Source organism: Condylostylus longicornis, unplaced genomic scaffold (assembly GCF_029603195.1).
Source record: "Condylostylus longicornis isolate FDR11 unplaced genomic scaffold, ASM2960319v2 ptg000010l, whole genome shotgun sequence".
In the NCBI taxonomy this organism is placed as follows: domain Eukaryota; kingdom Metazoa; phylum Arthropoda; class Insecta; order Diptera; family Dolichopodidae; genus Condylostylus; species Condylostylus longicornis.
Genome location: NW_026577979.1, coordinates 6,415,553 through 6,442,387, shown reverse-complemented (window position 1 = coordinate 6,442,387; position 26,835 = coordinate 6,415,553). Strand labels below are relative to the sequence as shown.

The window sequence follows — 26,835 nt, the reverse complement described above, 5'->3', positions numbered from 1 at the left end:
ATAAATGAAATATATGCATATAGGTAAATATGTACAAAATAAGTTGATGGCAATTTATGTAAAAAAAAAAATTAAGATGGTTTAATATGATTAAATTCTAGCAATTTGTAAATAATTTCCAATTAAATTTTTGTTATATGTTATTTAACTGTTATTACTGTTATTATTGTTATAAGTATAAAACTGATTTTAAACGAAACTTATCTTGGCTTAAATGAATATCATAATTTGAAGTAAAAATTAAAATTCGAAATAAAAAATTTTGAGAAAGTTTTTAAATAAAATTTGTTTTAAGCCTCATTTAAAAATGGTGAAGTTAACAAATTAATTAATCACAAAAATCTTTCTAGATTAATAATAAAAAATTTTAATTTTCTTTTAGTTAAAATTTCTTTTACAAGAAGAACAAATTAATACGACAAAATTTTACGGTCATATTCTCTTAGATGTTGAGATGAGATGATTATATTCAAATTGAATCAAAAAAATTTCATATTTAAAGTTCTATACTGAAAACTCCTCAATACCTATGAATAATTTCCAATCACCAGTGATTTATCTTACAGAATTAAAATAAAACGTAAATATCAAATAAGTGACATTATAGTCATTTATATTCACTTACTCGGGGCACTGTAATAAATTATTTCTTCAACTACCGCCAAGCAAATGAAAATAATGACGTGATATAAAATTTTTATTGTATCTATTATAATAGCTTGCACGTCTAATATATTAGAAAATTTTCCCATTGGCGATATTTTTTACAATACGTTTAAATGAGTATAGATAGTTAATTTAGTGTTAGATAGGCAATCGAAATAAAATTAACTGAAATGTATTAAAGAACTATTTACGTCAGCTTGCCGGTAACAACGATAGAAATTATTATTTTTTTTTTGAGGCTGTGAAATGAATATCGAATAGAACCAAAGCGCATTATTTTATTTTTTATTTTTCGTAAAGATGGACTAAAAAATTTTGAGAATCAATAAATTGAAAAAACAAAAAAATTGCTAAAAAATTTGAACAAAAATTTAATTAATGTTATTTTTTTTCAGGTTGCGATGTTCACACAAAAACTAAACGTTTATGTTTTGACTTTTTATTTGATGCCCTATTATAAAATATTAATAGTTCATAGGAAAATTGTATCCTAATTCGAAAATTCATAAATCACATTCACTCAAGAAAATATAGGACTGGACAGCAAAAAAAAGGTGAATTGGAATTTTGAAGACTATATTGTTTTTATTACATTATTTTTTAATATTTTAGGTATGTATGTATAATTAAATTCTGAATAAACGAAGATATTTTGAAAGCAATGTTCAACAAAAAATACAACTCCCGAACTACAATATGTACGTCAGTGATTTTCAAAAAACATAATTTCTATAAAAGGGAGCAATGTGCATTAAAAATGTAACCGATTAGAATGTGCAATTTAAACCAACTTTTTAATCTTACTTCGGCATAGTTATATAATCCAATATTTTAAAAATTAACTCACCTAAACTATTATTTTAATTATTTAAAAAAAACCTAAAGCGAAAATTCTTCTTTAATGTTTGTTAATTATAATCAACAATAAATAACAATAATATAATTCTAACAATATCCAACTTTTCAATAATATTGTACGTACAAAAATTCTAATTTAAAACTTAAAAATTGACATCATTATATAAAAACTGCAAAAATTTACAATAATATTATTACAGAACTTATGCAATTACGATATTTGGGCATTATAGCAAAAAAGTGGCATTTCTGATCTTGTTAGTAAATTTCAAGAAATTTGTGCTAAGATTAAAGTTTGATTTGTTAAAGAAAATTTCAAACTATGTGAAGTTGTAAAAGATAAGATTTCGTAGCTATATAATGTGTATGTACATAAGTTTTAAAATATAAAGAGCCACCTTTTTGAAACAAAATCAGGTTTTATTTATTCATGTTTAACATAAATTATGCCTATTTAATATTAGAACTAAAAACCGTAGTTTTTTTTTACTCCACCCTTTTTATTTTAATATTTACTATTTTTGAACTATTTTGTAACACTAGAATTACATACACTATAATTTTAATATTGCTAAACCTACATTTCGTTTTTTAGTTTTATTTGATTAAATTTTTGTGTATTTTATTTTCTCCCATATTTTTTCTCTTTTTTGTTAAAATATAAATGTGTGCAGAATTGAATATTATGTACTTACTATGGTATATGAGACATAATTATTTATCTGTGTATAACAATATTTTGTTTCCTATATTTACGAATATTTACGAATACGTCGATATTTTAATCTTATATTTATTTAATATTATGCTCCACTATTTCTATTATTATTATTATTATTGTTATGTACATGCATAATTTGTGTGTATCTACTATATTATAAAATGTATCCTTAATGCTTACATCATTTAAAATTACATTATACACTATAGAAATATTTTATGTAGTCACATTATATACCATTATATATGTATGTATATGAATAAATTAATATTTTCATATAATTTGTAATAATATAATAATATTTTTAAATATCAATTAACAAGCATTTAAATTTGTTCCTAATACAACACCAGTCATATAAGTTGTATGATTATTATTATTAATATGATGTTGATGCTGTTGTTGTTGTTGTTGTAGATGCTGTTGATGCTGTTGTTGCTGTTGTTGTTGATGCTGATGTTGATGGTGCTGATGATGATTGTGATTAGAACCATCATTACCCATTAATGTTGATGCAGTATTACTTGTACTGCACGGACCACTATTTGCAGCTGATGTTGCTGCTGACGTTGCACTTATATGTGCACCAATACCACCAGGTACACCACTTGGTATTGTATTACGATTTATTTCTTCATTTGGTATTGAAAAATGTCTATATGTTATATATTCATTTGGTACGGCATTTTGTCGTTTTGAATTTTCTAATCGTTGTTTCTTTAATTTAATATAACTAAGTACAGATATTAATACAATAAATACAATAATACCAAGGCAACATCCAACAATTAAACCTAATCTACGTGTTAATATTGAATGTATAATACCTTGACTTGATAATGCATTTTCATCTGTTATTAAATTTGGTGTTGCTTCAAGTGTACGTACTTCAGTACATTTTGATGTTGCTGAATCTTTAAGTAATTCTTGTAATTCTTCTGGTAATATATTATTATTATTGTTATTATTAATATTACTAATGTTATTATTGTTATTATTACTATTATTGTTAACATTATTGTTAAAAATATCATCATTATTCTCAATACCAACCATAAATGATTCATTATAATGAATACGATTTAATATTGTTGATATTTTTGGTGTTAACCAATTTCCAGTACCAAGGACACATATTAAATATCTTGTATTTGATAATAATTTATGTAATTTTGCTGAATTTGCTGTACCACTCAATGTTTTACCACGAACCTGTAATTATATTTTAATGAATTCATTATAAATTTTTAATTCAAATAATTTGTATAAATTTAAAATGCAAAAGTAAAATATTATAATGATTATTTTATACCACAATATGTACATAATATGCATTTAATAATGAATGAATGAATGAATTTTGTAAGAAGAAATTAATTGTACACTACATTGTACAAATATTGTTATAAATTATTTAGTAGGTTATTGTTAAATTTTAGAAAAAAACGGAAGTTAAAAATTAAATCAAAAACTATTTAACATTTTAGAAGTGTATGCATGTATTAATGTATTGATATTACTTTTTGAAATGATAATAGAAATATTTTAAGAATTTTCATTATGTTTACTATACACAAAATCAATAATAATTACGAATTCAATTGTTTTGTATTTGAAATTGAAAGGATTTTATTTATGATGAAAACTATAAATAAAATCAATTATAAATACGAGGGTCACTATTTATATTTCGGGTCTAGCAATAAAAAACAAACATTTATCATTGGAAATGGTTTTATTGTTTTTCAAAATATTCCCCATGAAGATCAATACACTTTTGCATGCGCTGAAACCAATTTTCGTAGCACTTTTTCCACTCCGATTGAGACACCTCCAAAACATGGTTTTTGAACGCATCGACTGCTTCTTCAGGTGTTGAAAATCGTTGTCCACGCATTTTTTTTTTGATGTGAGGGAATAAGAAGAAGTCATTGGGTGCTAAATCAGGACTGTACGGCGGATGACCCATCAATTCGACATTTTGAGTGCTCAAATAGTCCATTGTTTCAGCTGATTTGTGAGAGCTTGCATTGTCATGATGAAGAATGATTCGCCGGCGCTTGTTTGTTTTCCTTATTTCTTCGAAAACTTTCGGCAAACAGATGGTGGTGTACCATTCAGAATTGACCGTCCTACGCTCCACTAAAGGTACTGTGGCCACATGACCGGTTGTGGCCACATTTGCTTCGATGTGCTTCTTCCACGAACAACTTTTGTTGGATTTGGCTCGTCTTGGAACACCCATACGGTCGATTGCTGTTTCGTTTCGGGCTCATATGCATAGATCCATGATTCATCACCTGTGACTATCTTATAAACGTCTTTTGACGCACCGCGATTGAATTTTTTCAACATTTCTTTGTTCCAATCGACACGAGCCTTCTTTTGTGCAATCGTCAAATTTTTTGGGATCCATCGACAACACACCTTTTTCACGGCAAGATGTTCATGCAATATCTTATGTACGCTGGTGGAACTAATGCCCAAGGATGCCTCAATCTCACAGTATGTCACATGCCGGTCCATCATTATCATTTCGCGCACAGCATCGATGGTTTCCGGCAAAACGACCGAAATTGGCCGACCTTCACGAAATTCATCCTGGAGCGAACGGCATCCGAAACCAAACTCTTGGTACCAGCGATTTACAGTGGTTTTTGATGGTGCTTCATCACCAAAAGTCGAAACAAGTTGATCGAGACACTCTTGTCTCGATAATCCGCGCCGAAAATCGTAAAAAATCATCGCACGAAAATTTTCACGGGACAATTCCATTTTTTGACCGAGATGAATTTTTCAAGTCACTGTAAACAAAACAATTCGCGCTCGAATGACAAAACGTTCTGAGTGAAGTTGTCCTAAAAAATGTCAAACTTTCCAATGGAAGTGTCAGATTGCACCTGTCAGCACTAGTATTGCCAGGACCCGAAATATAAATAGTGACCCTCGTATGCAATTATAAAAATAAAAGAGATTTAGTTTAACAATGTGATATTTAACTAAATAAAATAAAGTTAGGGAGGCATATAAGTTGTTGAAGGAAAACACATTATGTGATACAAATTTTATTGTCAGATTATTTTCAAATTCATCAGTTTTAATGAGAGAGATTGCAGTTTTACTTTTAGTAGTAATGATTTAATAATGATTTTTTAAAATTTTTTATTCAATTATTTTGAAAAACTTTGAAGATGCGTTTTCTATTTTTAGAGTACTAAGTTGTACTTATGTATATAGTACTATATTTTTTAGAATTGTGAATTTTGTAAAATACTGTTATAGACTGACCCTCTAGCAGAGTAAACTAATGGTGATCAAATATTTCACAAATTGTATAAAATTTTTATTTCTTATAACGAAATATGTATAAGAGTTTTTTTTTTGAAATTTTAATTGTGAAGTATAATTGAATGAATTCCATCAAAACAGCGCCTCTATTTTCATAAAAAGGAGGAATATTGTTCAAGTGCTTATGATATTTTCAATGGAATTTCAAAAATATTTAATTAATATTTTAGAAATATTTGACTATTTTCATGTTTGTGGGTAAGTCATAATATATTCAATAATGCGTACGATTGTGATACCATCAACTTTATATATTTTCGTTTTAAACTGAAAGCGTAACCTTATTTTATAAGTTTCCTAAGGTATAGATTTTTGTGAAAACATGAAAATTATAATATATTGAATTCATAATATATCTAAATTATATAACAATTTTCATTTTTCCCTAAATTGTTATATATTAAAATTTAAGTAAAATATGAAATCATGCAAAGGCATTTACTTTCACTCTGTAATTGCATTACGTAAATTCTTTAAAGTTCAAATCCTTTAAAGTTCATTTTGATAAAAGGATAATATAATAGATACAATAAGATCTAAATTTAATCACTTTTGTTATTATAATTATTTTGTTCATGAAATTTATATCTTATTTTATCTTTTCAATAATTTCAATTAAACATAAATATAAAGGGTTTCTATCTTTTACTGTACGACATTCTTATGCATACACAATTTAAATTATCAATTTCTTACATATACAATTTTAGTATTTATCAATATTGCAAACAAAATAATTGGTATTTTGCTTACATTAAAGTTATATGAATATTTTTATATTAGATGCATGTCACTTTCAAATCAAATTCAAGAACATTAATTTCCAATAATATGCAATTGTAATACAGGTGCTATTTACTATATAATATACAAACAATATGAGAATCCCTACGAATATCATATCAAAAAGTATTTCAATTTATTTGAATATCTGCACTACACATACGTAATAAATATTTATATAGAACTACAGATATGAGATAGATTTACAAATAAAGAGTAACAAATTTAACTGAAATGGAAAAGCAATTTACAAAATATTAAACTTTAATAGGAAAGTTTGTATAAATGTGTATCTATTTTTATTATTATATATTAACATTGTATGTATAATCACGAGCTATTTATACGCAAATATTTTATTTATATAATCGGATTAAGAATATTACATTTTAGTTTCTCGTATGGGAAAATATTTCACGTTCAACAGAAAAAAAAAAAAAAATTAATTCGAATGAAATAAACGTGCACGTTTCCTTTTAATTATATTGAATTTTGTATATTTTTGTAAGAGCAACAAAAACTTTTCGAACTCCGTTAAAGCACAAGTAACTATTAAAATTTTTTTAGAAAACTTATAACAATCTTTTATTATTATGTCTATTTAGTGTTGTTTTCTTAGAATCATCAAAAATGCAAAGATATTTTTTTTGGCGTCTCCATTTTATTTGTTTATTTTAAAATTTTTCATCAGTTACCATTTCAATAGCATAAATTTATTATCAAAAACAAAATAAGCAGCTATTTGTGGTAATACAATTATAACCTACTAGTAAACTTGTAATCAGTTCGATATTAAATACAAAACGCACTTTGAATAAAGTGTTATTGTCACAAAAATATTGGAATTATTTTTTAAGGTTTTAGCACTTAAATGAACTTTCAGATCAGCAGCAACTCTTACTATCTATTTATTATTTGCTTAATATTGAACTTGAAATTTTAGCAGAAGTTGCATATTTTTTGTTTGATATAGCCTTTAACATTAAGATTTTATATCAAGTTAAGCTTTACTTATTTGTGAAAGAGCTTTATCTTTCCTTCAACCTTTAATACTGAGGTTTCCTAATACGTTTTCCTGATAAGTACGTTTTTTTTTGGAAATATTTTTAGTACTTGAAATAAGTATTTTGTTTTCCAATTTTTTTTTTATCCATCCATAAAAAAAAACAAATAAGTATAAAAAAAATAATATTAACACTTTTTGGCAAACCATTAAAGTAGATTCGCACATACAATAAAATATGATACAAAATAAAATGGAAATTAATAGCTTTACTAAGAGGAAAATGGCAAATATTTCTTAATCCGTGAACAATTTTTATACGATTCTTGTATGTATGTATATAAGAGGAGAATTATAGCTTAACATAGTTACTTAAATATCTCTGTAATATCATTGATAAGAGTTGCAGGCAATTATCATGAATATTTTATTGTATTTTTACTACATTTTAGTATAAAAGTAACTGAGAAAATATTCATTATTGTATTATTTTAATTAAAAACTCAGTTAAACCACACTGCATTGCTATGTAGCATAAGAGGATTTTTATTTATAAACTAGTATAATATTAAAAATTGTAGGTGAATTAACGTTCTTAATATAATTGGTTGAGTACGAAAACTTACTAGCATTTATTTCGGTGGAAAGCTTTATATTTTATATTGAAAATTAATAACAGATTTTTAATGTTAAGCATAATAGAATTTCCATATTCTAAAAAGCGCTTCCTCAAAAAACTTCTTCGACAGAAAGTTTTTTGAAATATTAAATACTCTAAAAAAGAACGCGCTTATTATTTTTTTTTTATTCATGTTTTTTGTCTTCATGTTTTACAAAATATTTCAACATTCTTAAATTTGGCAAATAGCTGCAATAAAATCTAAATTTTTATATCAGGTGGCTGTGAAATTCATGTTTTTTAATAGTTGAGGACGTATCACACTTAAATTTAGAAATCATAAAGAAATTTTAGTATGTTCTTCTAGATTTTAGTGCGTTTCTATAGACTTCAATAGCACAAATTGTTATGGCTATTTGATATTATGAAAAATTATAGTTTTAGTTTTGCTAGTAAAATATTAATAAATACTTTAATTGTTGGATTATTCCAGCTATGTATTTAAAATATTTCAAAATGTTTTTAAAATATAGTTAAAGAGCAAAATTTCAAATTTATTTAATAAACGTGGAATTCAATATATGTATGTACATCCAAATAATAAACAAATGTAAATTGAAACCTATTTTCTTAGATTTGTTAAATTTATAAAAAATTTATGTCAATGGTAAACTGAAATCATAATTAAAACCACTAGCCACTGTTTCAATATGATTAAAATATTAAGAGTTTCTTTTTTGAATAACTTTGACTACTTTTATTTCTAAACATTCTTTGAGAATGAAAATTATTATTTCGAATTTAGAAATAGAAATTTTTATTTGAAAATTTCAAAATATTCAAATAAAATATGGAAGCGCAAGGCTTTTAATAAATAATCTAACAGAAAAAATTCAAATTTTTTATATAAACATTAAAAATTTTTTATACATGAATAAAATAAAGTAATATTGTTAGTCATTTTTATAAACGTTTAATTAAAAGTTTAAAGATCAGTAGACAAAGAAAAGTCTTTTGAAGCGAAAAATTAATTCAAGTGAAAAAGAATGAAAAATATGACGAGATTTCTTTATCGCTTCTTTCATAATTAAAATACAAAAAAAAATTTTATTTAAATTAAATAATTAAGGCCTAATAAAAATAGTACAGCTTAAAAAAAAAATCTTTATTTCTATAATCACATAAACAAATTTATATTGGCGCCTGATTAAGGATTAATATGGTTGAAGGATATATGAAAAAAAAAACTATTGAAATGGAGTTTTTTTCAATTTAACATAGTCAAAAAAGCAATAAACTTATTATGCAGCCCGTTTTTGTATATACGTTCATGTTTTCATCCTTTAAGTTTGCATCTCACTCACAATAGCAGATTTTTTTTAGTCAGTCCTTATGAATTGACTGCTTATTGCTTGAACATAGTGTATAACTGAATAATTTTTATATAATAATTGCCCTAAAGTATTTCGTATACAAAATTAATATGCATTTTTAATTGTATAGGTGCTAATATTATAGGTCAATATTAATTTATTCCCAAATCTTGATTAAGATTATTTGGATTTTGGGCAAAACAAAAAAAAATAAATTTCTATACATGCTTTAATATTAACTTATTTTTCTAATCCACATTTCAACAGAAATCTACCTTCATTTAATTATTACTTCATAATAAAGTGAATTAAACAAAGTAAAAAAAGAATTGCTTTTTTTTTAAATAAATATTTTCCATTCCAAAAATTACAAGAAGATTAATAGTACTTTATATTTTAAAATGTATAGAGCAATATGCACCAAAAAGCAAAAGAACCACTGCAGTATTGAAGTAAATGATGCATGTATGATTAAACCTTGTTTTTTATAAATCAGCACATCATTCATTCTCTATAAAAACACTGAGTGATATTTTTCAAAATTCATTTTTGTTAATTATTATTCATTTGCTTTTATTTCCTGATATATAGGTGACACAAGACAACCGGATCAAAAAGTTCAATTAATTAAATAAAATTAGATGAAACACTTCTTGTATTGGGATTTTACTAGTTTTATATTGAATAATTTATGTTTGTATCTGATATATTTAAGGTTTTTTTTTTCAGTTTCCACATATTGTGTATGTACTTTTCGTATAAGAATTTCAATGCTCCATAAAGTTTATATAAATGACATCAATCTCTTTTTAAAATTCCAAATAAATTTTATAACCTTATATGTAAAATATCTCACAAAATGTGGTATAACTGTACATATAGTAGTTAAATAGTTAAAAATAGCTATTAAATTGTTATAAGCCAATTGATATTAATTCTGTATATCTAAATATATACATAATGTATATACATATGTAGATGGTTTACTCCTACATTCATTTAATATTCAATATAAATGCAATTTAATAAAACCAATCTGGCTCAATTGACGATGTTGATAATGATTGTATGAAAAATAATCAAAAACAAAACAAGAAAAATGAAAGAAAAAAACAATATTGCGATAACTACAATCTGCAATGTTGCAATTTCATGGTTATTTGCACACTTACCTCATCAACGCCATCTAAAGCATGATATATAATTTCATAACCATTAAGACCAGAATGTTCACGACTTTGCCATGATACAACAACTGAATAAGGTTGAATATCCTGTATTGCCAATTTAAGTATTAATGGTGCATCACAAAATTGTTGAGGTTCCATTTTTAAAAATATTCTACCACGTAGTTCACCTGGTTGTTCACACCTTAAATAATGTACATTGTCCTCAGTGGTCCATTTTTGATGATCCCTTAACCATTCCCAAAGTTCTTGTGAATCACAAGTACATTGAAGAGGATTCTCTATAATAATAAAAAATAATAATATTAATAATAATAATAATATGTATGTATATAAAATAATGATATAAAAGGATATTATTTACATGTCTGCAAAATATATTATGTATACATTTATGTAGGAAAGTGTGCGTAAAAAAAGTGGTAGGTAAATGAGAATGGGAAGTATGTACTTTTATATTCTGTTATCTTGAATAAAGGTAGAATAAAATTGGAATAAGGACAAAAAAAAAATTTAACAATAACACAAAAAGAAAATTTATATTTATGACTGAAAGAGAAAAAGAATATTTTAACGAAAGATTTATATTTAATGAAAGAATATTCATTGCACATAAATTTATTTAAGAATATTATTCAAGTACAATAGCGACGTAAAGAGGAAGAAGAACCTGTAAGAGACTGCATGGCAAATTAAATGCAGCAAAATTCTATATAGGATAAAAATATTTATTGCGGCTAAAAAACTTTTGTTACGATAAAAAAAAAACCGGTATAACTAGCAATCACTAAAAGTAAATGAAAACAATAAAATTTTTGTGAAATAGTTACAAAAGAGTAGTGGAGGGAGCTAACGAAATGAAGACGATCCACAAGTATCCATAAAATTTAATCGACTTGAGAGGATTTGTAAAAGCCTTAGGTTTCCTTAACAATCGAATTAATTAGACTCTTCTAAATTGAGTTGGAATAAGGAAACATATGAGGACAACACAAGGTATATTGGTTCACATATTCCGGGAAAGAAACGAATGTAAAAGTGTTATACCGTGCTATTTGAGGCCATGGCTGTTTTTGTAATTTAAAGAACTATTAATAAGTAGATATAAGCAATCATGTCGAGACACTAATAATTCATAAAGTCATAAGTTCATAAATTTCTATAAAGCTTTCTCAAATTTTTAAAAACCCTGTACTGTAGTTTTTCGCATTTACAATGCAGAATATTCTTGAGAGCGCACCTTGTAGACAAAAATTTTTTTTTTCTTTTGTTTTTTCTCTCAAATTTCCATATTAGTCGCACAGGTAAAAACAACAAAAAAAAATATTTTTCTCTTTATTGGTGATGGTGGGAATGAGTACAAAGTTAATTTAAACTTATTTTTTTTTTTTTTTGGTTATGAATAAATTGATATTGATTGTTGTCGCAAGGATAATTTGAGGATATCTATAAAAATAAAATAAAAGTTCTATTAGTATAACAGCACATTGTGTGCCGCAATTTTTATTACAGTTTTGGGCAAAATGTATGCAGATATAAAAGCTCAAAAATTTAATTTTTTTTTTTATTTCTCGATAATTGTAATGATTAAAAATTTGTTTATTTTAGAGTGCTCAACATTCGAAATTTGATAAATTAATTTGGTCTTACCATATTTAATTCGATTTTTGTGATTTCTGTATTCGAAACAATTGTAAAGCATCACCAATTAATTTGTATGATTCTACATTTCCATTTCTGCAAATACCGAAATCTACGAAAATTGAATAGAATTGATTAACTGGAGCATAGTAAGGCCCCAGTTAATCAAACTAACATTTTGTATGTGTGTGCATTTATTTTTTTTTTAATTATTTGTATAAAAATAATATTGTTTAAATAATTATTTGTATAAATTATGTATGTAGCCTAAATATTATATGTAAATTTGATCTACATAATATGTATATGTGGCAGGTTTATGATTTTTTTCAAAAATATAAGAGCCTTAGATTTTTAAGTTAAAATAAGAAACTTTTTAATAATAGTTGAATTGAAAACTACTTAAATTTTTTTGAGAAAGAAAAATTTTTAAAAATATTTCTAAACGAAAATTGTTTAATACAATTAGGAGTAATACCAAAAATTAAAAATTTGATCAAATTAGGATTCAATATTGTAAAATTTTGTTGTAAGGCTCTTGTTTCTAAAAATTTTTAGAATAAACTTTTAAAATTTGAAGCAGATTTTGTGAGCTTTTGTGTGGAACTTTTCTTGCGATTTCAAAACTGCCGCAATATATTTTCACTAATACACAATTCTACCAGTTATAGACTAAAATTTTTCGCTTTTCAGCGATTTCAGGAAAACAGAATTTTACAGCAATAAATCGAGTAAATAATGTGATATCGTTAATTTTTCTCTTTCTATATATATAGGCTATAGATTTTAATGAATAATTTAAATTGGAATAAGATTTAATAAGTAAATAGGAAATAAGAAAACATAAATAAATTGAAAATAAAAAAATATTTTTTCAAAAAATTCATGAATAAGTATGCCTCCTCCGTTTATTGTTCGCATTTGCCATGTGTGTTTGAAAGAGCCATAGCTCAAGCAGATCCATATGAGTATAGGTGTATTGTTTACTAGGCATAAGTAGATCTATATGTACTCTCTATAAATACTATATGCAGTTCATATACATAAAATTATACTCTTTATGAATTTTAAACTATGAAATTTAAATACCAAAGTTATTCTTAAAATAGCAACGAATCCATTCATTTCGTATAACACATAACTTTTTATATGTATACCTAATAAAATTAGGTGAAATTTCATTTATGACCACTTTTTTGTATACGTATAAAATCTAAGTTAAATATTGTTAATTACAAATTTAGTTTTTTTTTGTTTTGTATATTATTTCAATTTATTTATGTAGATAATAATTTATAAAATGTAGACGTAGGTACGTATATGAAAATAAATGGTAACCACAATGAAATTTAGCGAATATATTTTATGATGGTATACACGTACATATATATTTTTGAAGGCTTATACTGCACTTATACTTATTATGAAAATTGCTTTTATCTATTTGGTGTACATTTCATTTATAATAAATTCCAAATCGTATTTTAGAAATGTTACAAATTGATTGGATTTATTTATTTTTTTTTATTAAATAGAGTAGATGAGGATGTAGCTATGTTATAGATAGACAAGATAAAAATTATATTTAAATCAATATGTGTGGATTCCTTTTTGGGGTTTTGCACGTTATACGTACTGTATAATATTGTTTTGTATAGTGTTTATTTTCCACAAAAGGTCTTTTGTGTATAATACGTATTCCAATCCATATATGAAATGTAGTTAATTCATTTCCTGATGATGGTAAAATTTTATCAGAGTGTGTTTGTAGGTATACTGTATACCATCTATACTTTTTTTTCGTATATAAAGATTCAAAGACTTTAATTTTGATTTTCACAAAGGTGATTTTAAAGTCTTTGATTTTTGAATAGAAAATTTTCACTTTTAATTAAAATCAAATTTTTAGAAAATTAAAAAAAAAAAAAAGAAAAAAATTGGTAAAAGTAAAAAAAGATCAATAAAATAAAAAATAAGGATAATTGAAAAGAAAAGCTTCTGTTTTAGTTTCTTTTTTTTTTGTTGTTCGTTCTATTTTTTTGTCCGAATAATGTACGTATAGGTAGGTTAATTTCAAACGAACTAACTAATGCATTATAAAAGAGTGTGTGTTTGGTATAAGAATAAAAGAAAGTCTTATTGATAATATTTTATAAAGTGCCTGTGTATTTTATATTGTACACACAATGTAAAGGTATACAAATCCTTTTGATATCTAATTTTAAAAAGCGGTTAAAATGTATTTGAAAATGTTTGTATGTGGAAATTGTATTGATTCTCTACCTTGTGTAGATAATACCATAATGCTTTCTATGGCTTTATTACCAATTTTGTTTTAAATTAAATTAAAATCTTTATTATTTTGAATATGACACAAGAATTAAATTTAATTTTAAATGTTAACATTTACTAAACACCAGGTGCTTCAGTGTTTATATGGATTAAAGCTTTAATAGTACCTATAACTTTTTGATATTTTTATATTTTATAATGTTACATATTTCGTCAATATAGAATGTCAGTAATGTCAGTCAATGTAGAATGTTTTGCATTTATTATTTCTGAAGTTAATTAGTATGGGTTATAAATTTTGGTATTTTTCAATGAAAAATTACGATTATTTTATACAAATATTTATGACACAAATATGATTTTGTTTAAATACTCGTAAATAGAAGAATATAGGAATTTCATGACTCTAAATGAATTTCTATGGATTTATGAAAATAAATTGAATACGATTACAAATCTAAAAGAAATTTTTATGGGATCAGTAAAAAATAATTTTCATTACATTGTATGTATGTACAGGTACTGTGCCGAATTTCGTTTAAGAACCATTTTAAAAAAACCTGTTTATTTACAAGCTTAGTGTGTTACAATTATGTGATAAAAATTTCATAAACACAGATTTGAGGAGCACGATTAAAAACACAGATTTGAGGAGCTGAATTAGTATCCGAATATTTTCAAAATGTACCTTTTTATAAGCACAAACAGAATTATTATTCGATTTTAGATATGTGAACTTTTATGAATTTTTAATGAATATAAGAAAGTATAATTTTCTGAAATCTTACTCGTAATTCTGTATTATAATCTCATTTTTAGAAAATTAACTTAGTAAATTTATTAACCTATAGTATATAAGTAATTGATTTAAATTTCAAGATGGCAAGAGCAATATTAATGCACTGGAAACAAACTGATTAATGGTATGATTTAACAGTTATAACACTAGAATTTTCAGCTTTTTAATCAATTTAAGATATGGCGTGAAATTGTCAAATATTTAATTTGTTTAGTTCATAATTAATAACGCTTCATATAATGTTTGTTGAATGGGAAAATGGTGCGCCATTTTATGTTGATCTAAATTTAATGAAAATATAAAATGGCGAAAACTACAATTTTTTATTCGAGAGGGTTTTTTTTTTACTTAGCACGTTTTTAATGGTATCTATTTTATAATGTTTAATATTTTTAATTTATTTCCAACATGGAAAATTTAATTTCATGGAATCATGTTTGATGCTCGTTTTGGCTGGATCAGCGTAGCTCATTTCTTATAATATTAATATGCATAATTAATATTCTAAATATAAAAATCGAGCTGAATTGTATTCTTTCATTATTTTATATTGATCTACAGTTAAACGGTTTAAATAATAAAATTTTAGAGTTTTCTTAAGATATCAATCAACCAAATTCGGATATACATTTAAAAGTAAACAAATTATATTTTAAGGTATTTGAGAATTTTTTTAGAAAAAAAAAACAAAACACTTACCTTCCATTCTTAATTTCCTTAAATTTGTTTCTAATGGTTTAATGGCTTGTAATGGCAGGAGTTCAAAATAATTTTTACGTAAATCTAAAAAGTGTAATTTTCTTAAAAATTTGAATGCATCCGGTGATACCATTGTTATACGATTACCCATTAATATTAATTCATTTAAATTTTTTAAATTACGAAATATATTTTTTGATATTCTTGTTAATTGATTATATGATAAATCAAATGTTTGTAATTCTTTTAAATCAGGACTAAATTCTTCTAAATCTTTTAAACTATTATGTGATATATTTAATAAACGTAATAATTTTAATCCTTGTAATCTTTCTTTTGGTATCAATTCTAATTCATTTATACTCAAATCTAATGTTAATAAATTTGATAATGTATTAAATGCACCAGGTGATATTCTAACAATACGATTTTGCATTAAATGTAAATGTTGTAATTGTTGAAATGCTTCAAAATCTTTACTTGTTAATATTGTTAAATTTGTTTGGCATATATATAATTCTTTTAAATATGGATATTTTTCTTCTTTAACTGTATAAATTTTATTAATTGGATTACCAGTTAAATTTAACCATGATAAACGTGGTAATGATGTATCAGATAATGCTGAACTTGGTATTTGTAAAAAACGATTACTTGATAAATCAATACGTTGTAAATTAATTGAATGACGTAAAAAATTTGCTGGTAATGATAATAATAAATTACCACTTAAATCAATAAAATCTAGTTGTGTTAAATTAATTGCATTAAAACCTTGTAATGATGTTATTGTATTATCTTTAATATCCAAATAACGTATATTTGGTGTACCACTTAATTTAAAAAAATCAATATTTGTTAAATAATTTTGTGATAATGTTAAAATTTCTAATGTTGTTAAATTATATAATGCTATATGAGGATATTCATTTAATTGATTACGATCAATACGTAATTCTTTAAAAACATTTAAATTATTAAATACATTACGATTAATTGAACGTATTTGATTGTCACTTAAATCTAATTTAACTAAATTTGTATTTTTTGTGAATAATTGTTCTGGTATCTGTTTTAAACTACAATTTGCTAATGTTAATTGTTGTAAGGAACGTAATTTATCAAACATACCGGATATTATACCACCACCACCACCATTACCATTATTATTATTATTACCAATTCCATTAATAATTCCACCATTATTATTATTATTATTATTTGTATTTGTAATACTACTACCACCACCAACACCAATATGACTAAAATTATTATTTGATAATTTTAAATTTCTTAATGATGGTACATCTAATTTATGTATATCAGCACTACTTAAATAATTATCTTCAAAATTAATTTCATTTAAATTTGTTAATCCTTGAAAACTATTAACATCAATTTTTCTTAATGAACAATTTCTTAAATTTAAACTTGTTATAAATAAATCATTTTGGAACATTTGCTCTTTTATTTGTATTAATGGATTACTTGATAAATCTAAAATTTTTAATTTTTTTAAATTTCTAAATGAATATCCATCAATTGTTTCAATATAATTATATGATAAATTTAATTCTTCCAATTCTTTAAGTGCTGAAAAATAATCACGTCGTATTGTTCTTAAACGATTACCGCTCATATCAAGAAATTTTAATTCTTTAATAATTTGGAATGCATCATTTTCAATAAATTTTATTAAATTATTTGATAAATAAACTCTTTCTAAATTTTTTACATCTCTAAATAGATATTTATCGATTTTTTGTAAACGATTTTCACTTAACCACATTATTTGTATATTCTCTTGATTTATGAATGCTCTCTCATGTATACCAGTTATTAAATTCATATTTAATTGTATTGATAATAAATATGATGATGACGATGACGACGCTGATGCCGATAATAACGACGATGATGATGATGACGATAATAACGACGACGATGACGATGTTAATCCGCTTATTGATGATGAACTTTGATAATAATTTGAATTACCATATTTTAAATTATTATTATTGTTGTTATTCGATGTTACTGTTGTTGTTTTATTATTTGGGAATATATCACCAATAAATGTTAATTGATTATTTTGTAAATTAATATGTTGTAAATTAATTAAACTTGAAAATGCATTCATTTCAATTTCTTCAATTAAATTCTTTTGTAAATGTAATTCTTGTAATGATGGTAATGGATGAAAAACACGTTGTGATATTTTTCTTATTTTATTATTATGTAAACGTACTTCTCTTAAATATTCCAATTTACGAAACATACCAACTTCTAAATTTTGTATTCTATTATCATCTAATGATAATGATGTTAAATGTAATGTTTTATCCAATAATGTAACTGGTATTTGTGGTATAAAATTTGAACGTAAATATAATTGTTCTAAATTACCTAATGTATTAAATACCATTGGATCAATATATCTTATTGCATTTGATTCTAAATAAATTACATCGATATTTGTTGAATTTGTAAAGGCATCACTTGGTAATTCTAATATATTATTTTCGGATAAAAATATTTCTCTTAATTGTGGTAAATTTGAAAATACACCACTTATTGAATGTATATGATTATAACTTAAATCAACTGTTTGTAAACGTTTATTATTTTCAAATATTTTTGAATCTAAATATATAATACGATTACGGCTCATATCCAATGACATTAATTCTTTTAATGAACGAAATGAATTTTTATGAACATTTTCAATTTGATTTGAATATAATGATAAAGTTTTTAATTGCGGAAATGAACGAAAACCATCATCAATTATTTCTTCAAAACGATTTGAACTTAAATCTAATAATATTAAAGAATGTAATCTAGCATTTGTTAGTGTACCATCAATTATTATTGAATCTGAATATATTTTTGATATTTGATTAAATGATAAACGTAACATTCTTAAATGATCTAAACGTTTTAATGCTGACATTGGAAATAATTTTAAACGATTCTCTGATAAATCAATTTCACCCATTGTATCTGCTAAACCGGAAAATGCATTTTCTGGTATTATTTCCAATCGATTACCTTTCATATTTAATTTTACAATACGTAAACCATAAAAACTGTAATCCTCAATTTCAGATATTTCATTTGAATCAAAATCTAATGCCATTAACATTGTCATTCCAGATAGGGCATTTTTTGGTACCTAAAAATGGAAAAAGAAAAAAAAATGTGGTAACCAAAATATAAAATTCTATAGAATAAAATTTAAAATGAAAGGTAAATTTATAAAAAATGAAAATAAATTAAATTTGAAGTTGTCAGAAAAAAATAAATATTTTTTTCCAAAATGTAAAAGGATATTATCAGGGGGGTTAAGGTCGAATAGAATGTACATTTTTAAAATGATCTGAACTTCCGTCTATTTATATTATAGAGAATTTATAAGTATGTTAATAATTAAGGAGTAAAACTGCATTGAAATTTCGAATATTGTGTAGGCGGCGAAAAGGTTTAAATTTAGATTTAAAATTAAACTTATTTTATAATTTAATAATTTTTCAAATGGTAAATAATTACAAAATAAACGCATAAACTTCGCACTATTTGCTTCGTAGTGAAATGAAATGGGGAAAACTAAGAGTTTGAATACTTGTTTTCAAAATTGCATAGCTTTTTAGTGTAATTTTTATAATTTTCAACTGAGAAATTTTGTAAATTGTGATAATTTGAAATAAAATGAATCAAATTTAGAAATTAGTGCTCGAGAATATACAAAATATAATATGGGTAGATGTGGGTAAATATGGGAAAAATTTTTTAGATAAACGGTCTTTAATTATAATTCTAAAATCGCATAATCATATTTTTGTGATTCACTGAAAATAATTGTAATTATTTTAAGGAAATTATAAATAAATTGTATTTTATATCACTTGTGGTAAAGCTAAGGAATAAAATATTAATTTTAAAAGAAAAACTTCATAAGAAGAAGGAAGAAGTTTTTCTTTTACTAGAATCGTTTATTCAACTTCTGTTTGTATACATAGCGCAATTATTTTAATAGCTTGTAAATCTCGACCGCGCTTCCTATTAATATTTCCTATTAATATTTTAAATTATAAAATTTTTCCGGGTCGCAATGCACTATATTATACGCTTCCATAAAATTTAGAACATTTAAAAGCATAACACATAATTATTTGGTGATGTTTGCAATATATGCATATTTTCAACTTGAACGCAAACTTTCAAATAAACGAAATCCACAACAATTTGGGAACAAAACCTTCTGATTCTTCTAATCTTTTATTCACATTTGTTTTTTTTATTTAAAGCAGTAAAATATGTTCACAAAATTTTATACAAATTACCCACAGTAAAATATTGCAAACTATTTGAAAAATTTAAAAATTGTGTACTTAAAATAAAAATTCTCATTTTTATTAAATCGTAAATTTGTATAGCTCTAACGTTTTCAAATTTTGTAGAAATAATGGTTAATTGTGTATGATAATTTTTCCAAATAATTTCATATTTAAGGGTGAGCAAAAACAAATTTTCATTTCAAATTTTTTTTTAAGCATTTTTCATCAATTCAATATTATTATTTGTTTATGAATGTACAATGTAAACATATTGTATACGTTTGCGTAAATGATTGTATATATATACGAGTATTACAAAATATTACAAGTATATTTTTAGTTCAAAACATTCTATGTATCTTTGTATAGATAAGATAATGTAAAATTCAAAATTATATACGATAATAATCATTTAGAATAATAAAACAAGAAAAAATAACAAAACTTATTTAAATAGATTTTCTCAAAAAGACACCATATGTTTCTAAGACGAAAAATTCGTATAATAGTATAAGAAAAACTAAAACAAAAATCTTGAAACATCTTCAAATCTTTGAATCCTTTCTAAAATTTTCCACATTTTACTTTTATATTTTCCACTCATTTTTTTATTTTTTCTCTCATTCTTTGTTTTTTTTTTAAATTTTATGCAAAATATGTACATATATTTTGCCAAGAAGGGGAAACAAAATAATATTGAAGAAGAAAAAAAAAATTTATGTTTAAAATTGGACTTTACGGCAAATTGCTACAGAAAACGAAATCCCTTTTTTTTCACCATTGCCATTTAGCATATTTTATGCAAAAAAGAAATATATACATATATTTCTTTTTTGGTATGTATGTATATATATATTTATTTTGAAAGTAATTTGTGATTTATCTGTGTTATACGAGTCAGTCAGACTTTCGGTCGTCACTTGGCAACATTTGTTAAGCTGAGGGCACGACATATTTTGTTTTAATGAAAAATAATCTAAATAATCCTGTGTACATAATGCAAGTTAATGAAAACCTTAATGGTAACGAAACACCAAAAAACGAAAATTATGAATTTTTGGACTAATGTCAGTTTATTGACTCTTGAAGTACAAAAATTAACTGTTAATTTTATTCTAAAATTTTATTCACTTTAAATGTAATTCTTATACATACTAATATTGCCGATTAGGGAAATTTTTAGTGTGAGAAAAAATAAATTTTTTAAATAAAATACAAAAATTTTATACTACAATATTTGAGAAGAAATTTTTTTAATAAAGGAAGTGCTGGCCTAAATATCTAGTTTTAGTTTCAGACATTCTGTAATAGTGTCTAACTTGTCTAAGGAATTTGCAATATTATTTTGATTGTATAGAGTCATCTATTTTAATGAAAAATTATTGCATAGTACTGGTCAGCTTCTATTCCTTCTTTGTTATTTATTTGGGGACAGACTAACAAAAAACGATACAAGTGAGTTAATTTTTATAATTTAACCTGCTTAGAATCCGAAGGTAATATTAACTTTTCAAATATAGAAATTGAGTTTCCGAAAATGTTTGGAAATCATAAATTTAAAAATATGCTTGAAAATAATTGGAGCATGCTTCAAACAAAAAATGTGCTTTTAAGAAACCCAATGCCTTAGTTTCAAACTTTTTTTCAACTCCTTTATATTACAAAATTTCATTCCTTTCACCCTTTTTAAGTATCTTATACCATCCTTTTTTCCGTCAGTTCAAAAAAAAATTCTCACAGAATTTATTTTAAAAGTCTAATAAATAATTTTTCTTTTCATTTATTTTGATATTATGATTGTGGTGGTAGAAAGAGCAGAAAAAAAGGGAGAGAAAAAAAAGGCTAAATAAAAATTCGAATAACCGGGAAAATTTTTTATTATACTTTTGTTATTTTTTCTTTATTTTGTGATTCGCACCAAATCTGGTTGTTCTTTTTACCGACCGTATTGTGTAAACAATAGGTAGGTTATGTGATGGCAACAAATTTTGCATATCGAGTTTTCGGTGGGAACGTACTTCTCCATAGTAGGGAAGTGTAAATAAACTATTTTTAGCAACCTGTCGGTCTGTCGGTCTGTCGGTCTGTCGGTCTGTGTGTGCACGCGTGTATCTCAAGTTCGGCTGAACCGATTTTGATGAAATTTTATATGTAAGTTTGTTTCCACCATGGCACGGATCGATCAACTTTTGGTATATATCAGACCTCGGGAACTGCACTTTTTAGCGGGCCTGTTTTACATTTTTGAACATTTTGAAGAAAATATTCAACCGATTTACTTGAAATTTTATATATAAGCTCAGCTCGACCGTCCGCAAAAATTCGTATGTTTTGGAAGAAATCATGCATCGGCAACTAGACGTTTACTACGGGCCCAACATACACTTTTGTGTATATAAAGAGAAATAATCAACCGATTTCATTGAAATTTAATATATGAATTCCTCATATTAAAGCAATGAACATAAAACTTTTTTGGAAAGATCAGGGCTCGAGAACTGATTTGCGGGCCGATTTTACATTTTTCACCATATCCACAGAACAAATTGATGGAATTTCTTGAAATTTGATATTTGAGTTCTGGTTGTTACCGAAACTAACTGGCGAGCATTTCAGGAAATTCGGGTAGCACAAAGCGAAACTCTACTAAGAGCCAAATTTACATTTTTCTAAGTATGTTAACTATAAGCTTACTATTGTCCTAAAAATTGGAAAGAAGTATTTAACAGACATTTTTATAATATTCTGTAACACTTTCATTTGACTAGACAATACACAATGCGGTCGGTTATGTGCTGACCACATCAGATTTTTTTTTTTGCATTTTTATTTTCGTCTTATTTTTAGGAATCATCAGTATAGAAAATTTATATCAGTATAGAAGACCTAAAGGACCTCATACAACATAGAGAATACAACATTTGTTCCTAATGGGCATTTTTCGTGAAACTCACTTTGCATATGTTTAGTTTAGGTTTTCTGAATTACTATGTAACATACTTTTGTATATTTACAAGTGTGTGTATATATATAAGTGTGTGTATATATTATACAAGTGTGTATATTTTGACTATATTTTGGTATGTCCTAAGGGAAAAAGGCGTAAAGCGAATCACTTTGAATAAAATGTGAATAAATTTTTGAATTTCAGATGTTATTTTGTGTTCTTTTTGGTAAAGAAGACCAAAAATAAAGTATTCAACAAAACAAAACAAAAAAAAAATGAAAATTAAAGAGGAAGAAATATTTGAAGTAGATTTTAGAATTTTTGGGCAATCCAAATTAATAGTTTCTATGTATATCAATTTGTCAATAATATTGTGTATTATGAGAAGGTAATAGGTTAATAGGTTAGTAGCATTCATGTTATGTGAAGCTTCGGTGACATTGTGATTTCATTAGAGCAAAATTTTATAATACTTTTTGTCTTAACGCGGAAGGAACTTAGTTCAAATTCGGCATTTATGATTTGCATCATGCAATAATAATTAATTTTTCTGAAATTAAAATTCGATTTTTGGCTTTCGTACCTTAAAATCGCAAATCAATAGAACCTGTTCGTGAGGGTTTTTTTTTTTTGAATAAAAAGTATATTCAAAGGTAATTTGAAATTGTAAAAAATAAATTTTTTTTTTGTAGCATTTCATACCACATTTTCAATTGAGTATTGCATATTGCACAAACAATACGTAACTGTTAACATTTCTATATGAGCCTATTATTTGTACCCCTTATTAGGTACAACTTTCGTGTAGGTCAATCAACTGTAATTTGACATACATATTTGCTCTCTATTCGTAGTTGTCTAATTAATTTTAGAATACATGGTACGTACTCGTACTTTGAAAGTCAAAAAATTAACATACTTAAAAGTAAGAAAAATTTTGTTCGACAGAAAAAATTCATTGGATTGCCTGCTAGTCAATGCTCAAAAATTTGTAAAAAAGAATACAAATTTTTTAAATATGAAAATTATGTAGATGTTTAGTACAAAGTATGTATGTATGTATGTATATTATAAAAAAGTATAATAATATTATTTAAGCTGTGTACGTGGAAACTGTAATGGAAATGATATTAAACTCTTTACTATCGGCTATTACATAATATATTTGGAATACATTTATTTATGATGTACCTACACTTAAGTGAGGTTTTTTTTTGATGAATGTTCATTTACAAATAAATTTATAATATAAAACGCGATGCAATGTCCTATAGTATATATAATATGATGGAAATATTTTCTATACAACGAATATTTTTGTTAAATAAATTACGTTGTCAAGTTTCGCGAGTATATGATGGAAATTATAAGAGTATCTATTGCCATTAGTTTCGGTTGATGCTAAGGGGTATTTGTTTTTTTTTAATTGCGTGGGTAAATAGGAAAATCACATTTAAAAATAGTATAACAAATAAAATAGGAAATTTGTGGGCAATACACAACGTACTTATAATATGTATGTATATTTTTTGATAACTTATAGTTTTCAACTAATTTCATTTCATAAGGAGTCATTTAGAGCATATTTCGACTGAGTGTTAAAAATCAATTAGAATATGCAAAAATAGGTCACACAAAACGTATTTATATTTCAATATCTAAAATACATGTATAAGGTTCATCACCTTGCGTTGAATATCATTTCAAAAAGTTGCTGCAATATTTATGTTTAACTTTGTTAGTAATGTATATCGAAATATTTAGCTGAATTTTAAATTTAACGATAACTAATCAACATTCAGTTTATTTTTTGATTTTAGTATTTGTAAACTGTGAATTAATTAGCGTGTATTAAGGCCTTTGATTGTTCTAGTGATTATTACTGCAGTGATTTTTAAGTTTTCTTGATATAGTCTTAATTTTTTATTGAAAGCAAAAAATTAATTCCATAAAGTCGTAGCTTTTAAAAAATTTGGCCCGACATCCCTTATTAGTGTCGTATAAATTGCTGATCGAATAATATACTTCTTTTGATTTTATAGAGCTATTTTAAGTTTGATTGAAGATTACGTAATATCACTTGTACCTATATATGTCATGCAGTTACAAAATATGATAAATGTAAAAGTACAAATTGGATAAAATGTTTTGGAGAATTATGTACATGAATAATTTAGGAGAATAGAATGAGATAGAGAACGGCAAAAGAAAAATGAAAAATTCAAAAATTTTTTAATGTTTTCCAAGTACTTTCCTTTTTTTTCTGGTAGCAGGAATCAGGAATTTTATATATTGGTTTTGGGAAAATTTTCTCTCTTTTTTTTTTTTTTTCTTTGCTATGTGTCAGTTCGCTTATAGTATACGCTAAGAAAAATATTTTCACAAAAAAAATTCAATTTTTTCGTCCTTTTTTTACTTTTAATATTATAATTTTTCACTGCTAGTGGTTACATACTTTGGTTTTATGTATAAGTTTTATTTTTGTGACTCTCTAATAAAGTTAGATGCATTGGATTGTACTAAAGTCCAATAGCGGTTGCTTAACTTAAAACAAATTATGCTTAAATATACCACAATTTAAAAATGATAATAATCTCTTTATTTTTTTCTCTTGTGTTGCCATGTGATGGCATGGAACACATGAATGTACAATATATCTACAAGGACAAAATTTACATATACATGTACATATATGTTCATACTAATGTGTGGAAAAATGTGTTTGCTAAATTCTTAAAATGCAAATATATTAAAGTTTTTACATGCATAAATTACTGGAAATTTGGAAAATTTGGAAAAAATTTTGTCGAAAAGAAAATGAATATTTACGGTAAAAAAGGCGACCTTTGGAGGACAGTTTCGTTTCCTGAAAATGGTATCTATAATGATGGAATTGATCTAATTTTGTTTAAAATCTTTAGTAAAATTACATTTACAAGATGAAATATTAAATTCTTAATATATAGTGCAAAAAATTTCAATAAAATTATTGGAACTCTAAATTGTAACAAAGAATGATATTATTTTGTTCTTAAATCTTTAAAGAATTTAAATATTGTCAGCTGAAGTCCAAAATTTATTTTGGGTGCAAATGTTAACATATTTTAACATAATGTAGATATGCGTGAATACAGAACTTTACAAAAATTGATTTAAGTTCAAAAAACGTCTGAATATCAACAATATTTATTAGAGAATTCGGTATAATTATTAATTATCATGTTACTAACAAACAAACACTAAATCCGGAAACTGCTAATGGTTTGTTTTTTCAATATAATTGATTTAAGAAAAAACGCCTTTATGGTCTATATTTCATAATACAATGAACCTAGATAAATTTTATGAAAAAGCGATAAAATAAAATCTCTAAAATTTTGAAAAACTTCCTTGTACGAAACAAATCAAAAGTTTGTGATGTTTTCAAAATGATTCTCAAATTTACAAGAGTTTTACTTTACCTCAATTTATAAATTGGGCAAAAAAATTTATAATATTGTTTAGAAATTTTTGAAACCCCTTTTTTTTAGTGTTAATTAAATTTGAGGATACGCCAAATTTT

General features: G+C 24.8%; 1 protein-coding gene across 2 annotated transcripts in view; it reads right to left on the bottom strand.

The window, feature by feature from the left end:
• Positions 1-2,430: 2,430 nt before the first annotated feature.
• The window catches only part of LOC129618646 (hybrid signal transduction histidine kinase G), a 103,655-nt gene continuing 79,250 nt past the window's right edge, over positions 2,431-26,835 (bottom strand). For both annotated transcript variants that reach the window (XM_055533525.1, XM_055533526.1), the window contains 3 exons: positions 15,990-19,164; positions 10,544-10,839; positions 2,431-3,457 (listed from right to left, as the gene is read on the bottom strand). In XM_055533525.1, the coding sequence (XP_055389500.1) occupies positions 2,561-3,457; positions 10,544-10,839; positions 15,990-19,164 (4,368 nt within the window). In that variant the 3' untranslated portion in view covers positions 2,431-2,560. The remainder of the gene's footprint in view (positions 3,458-10,543; positions 10,840-15,989; positions 19,165-26,835) is intronic.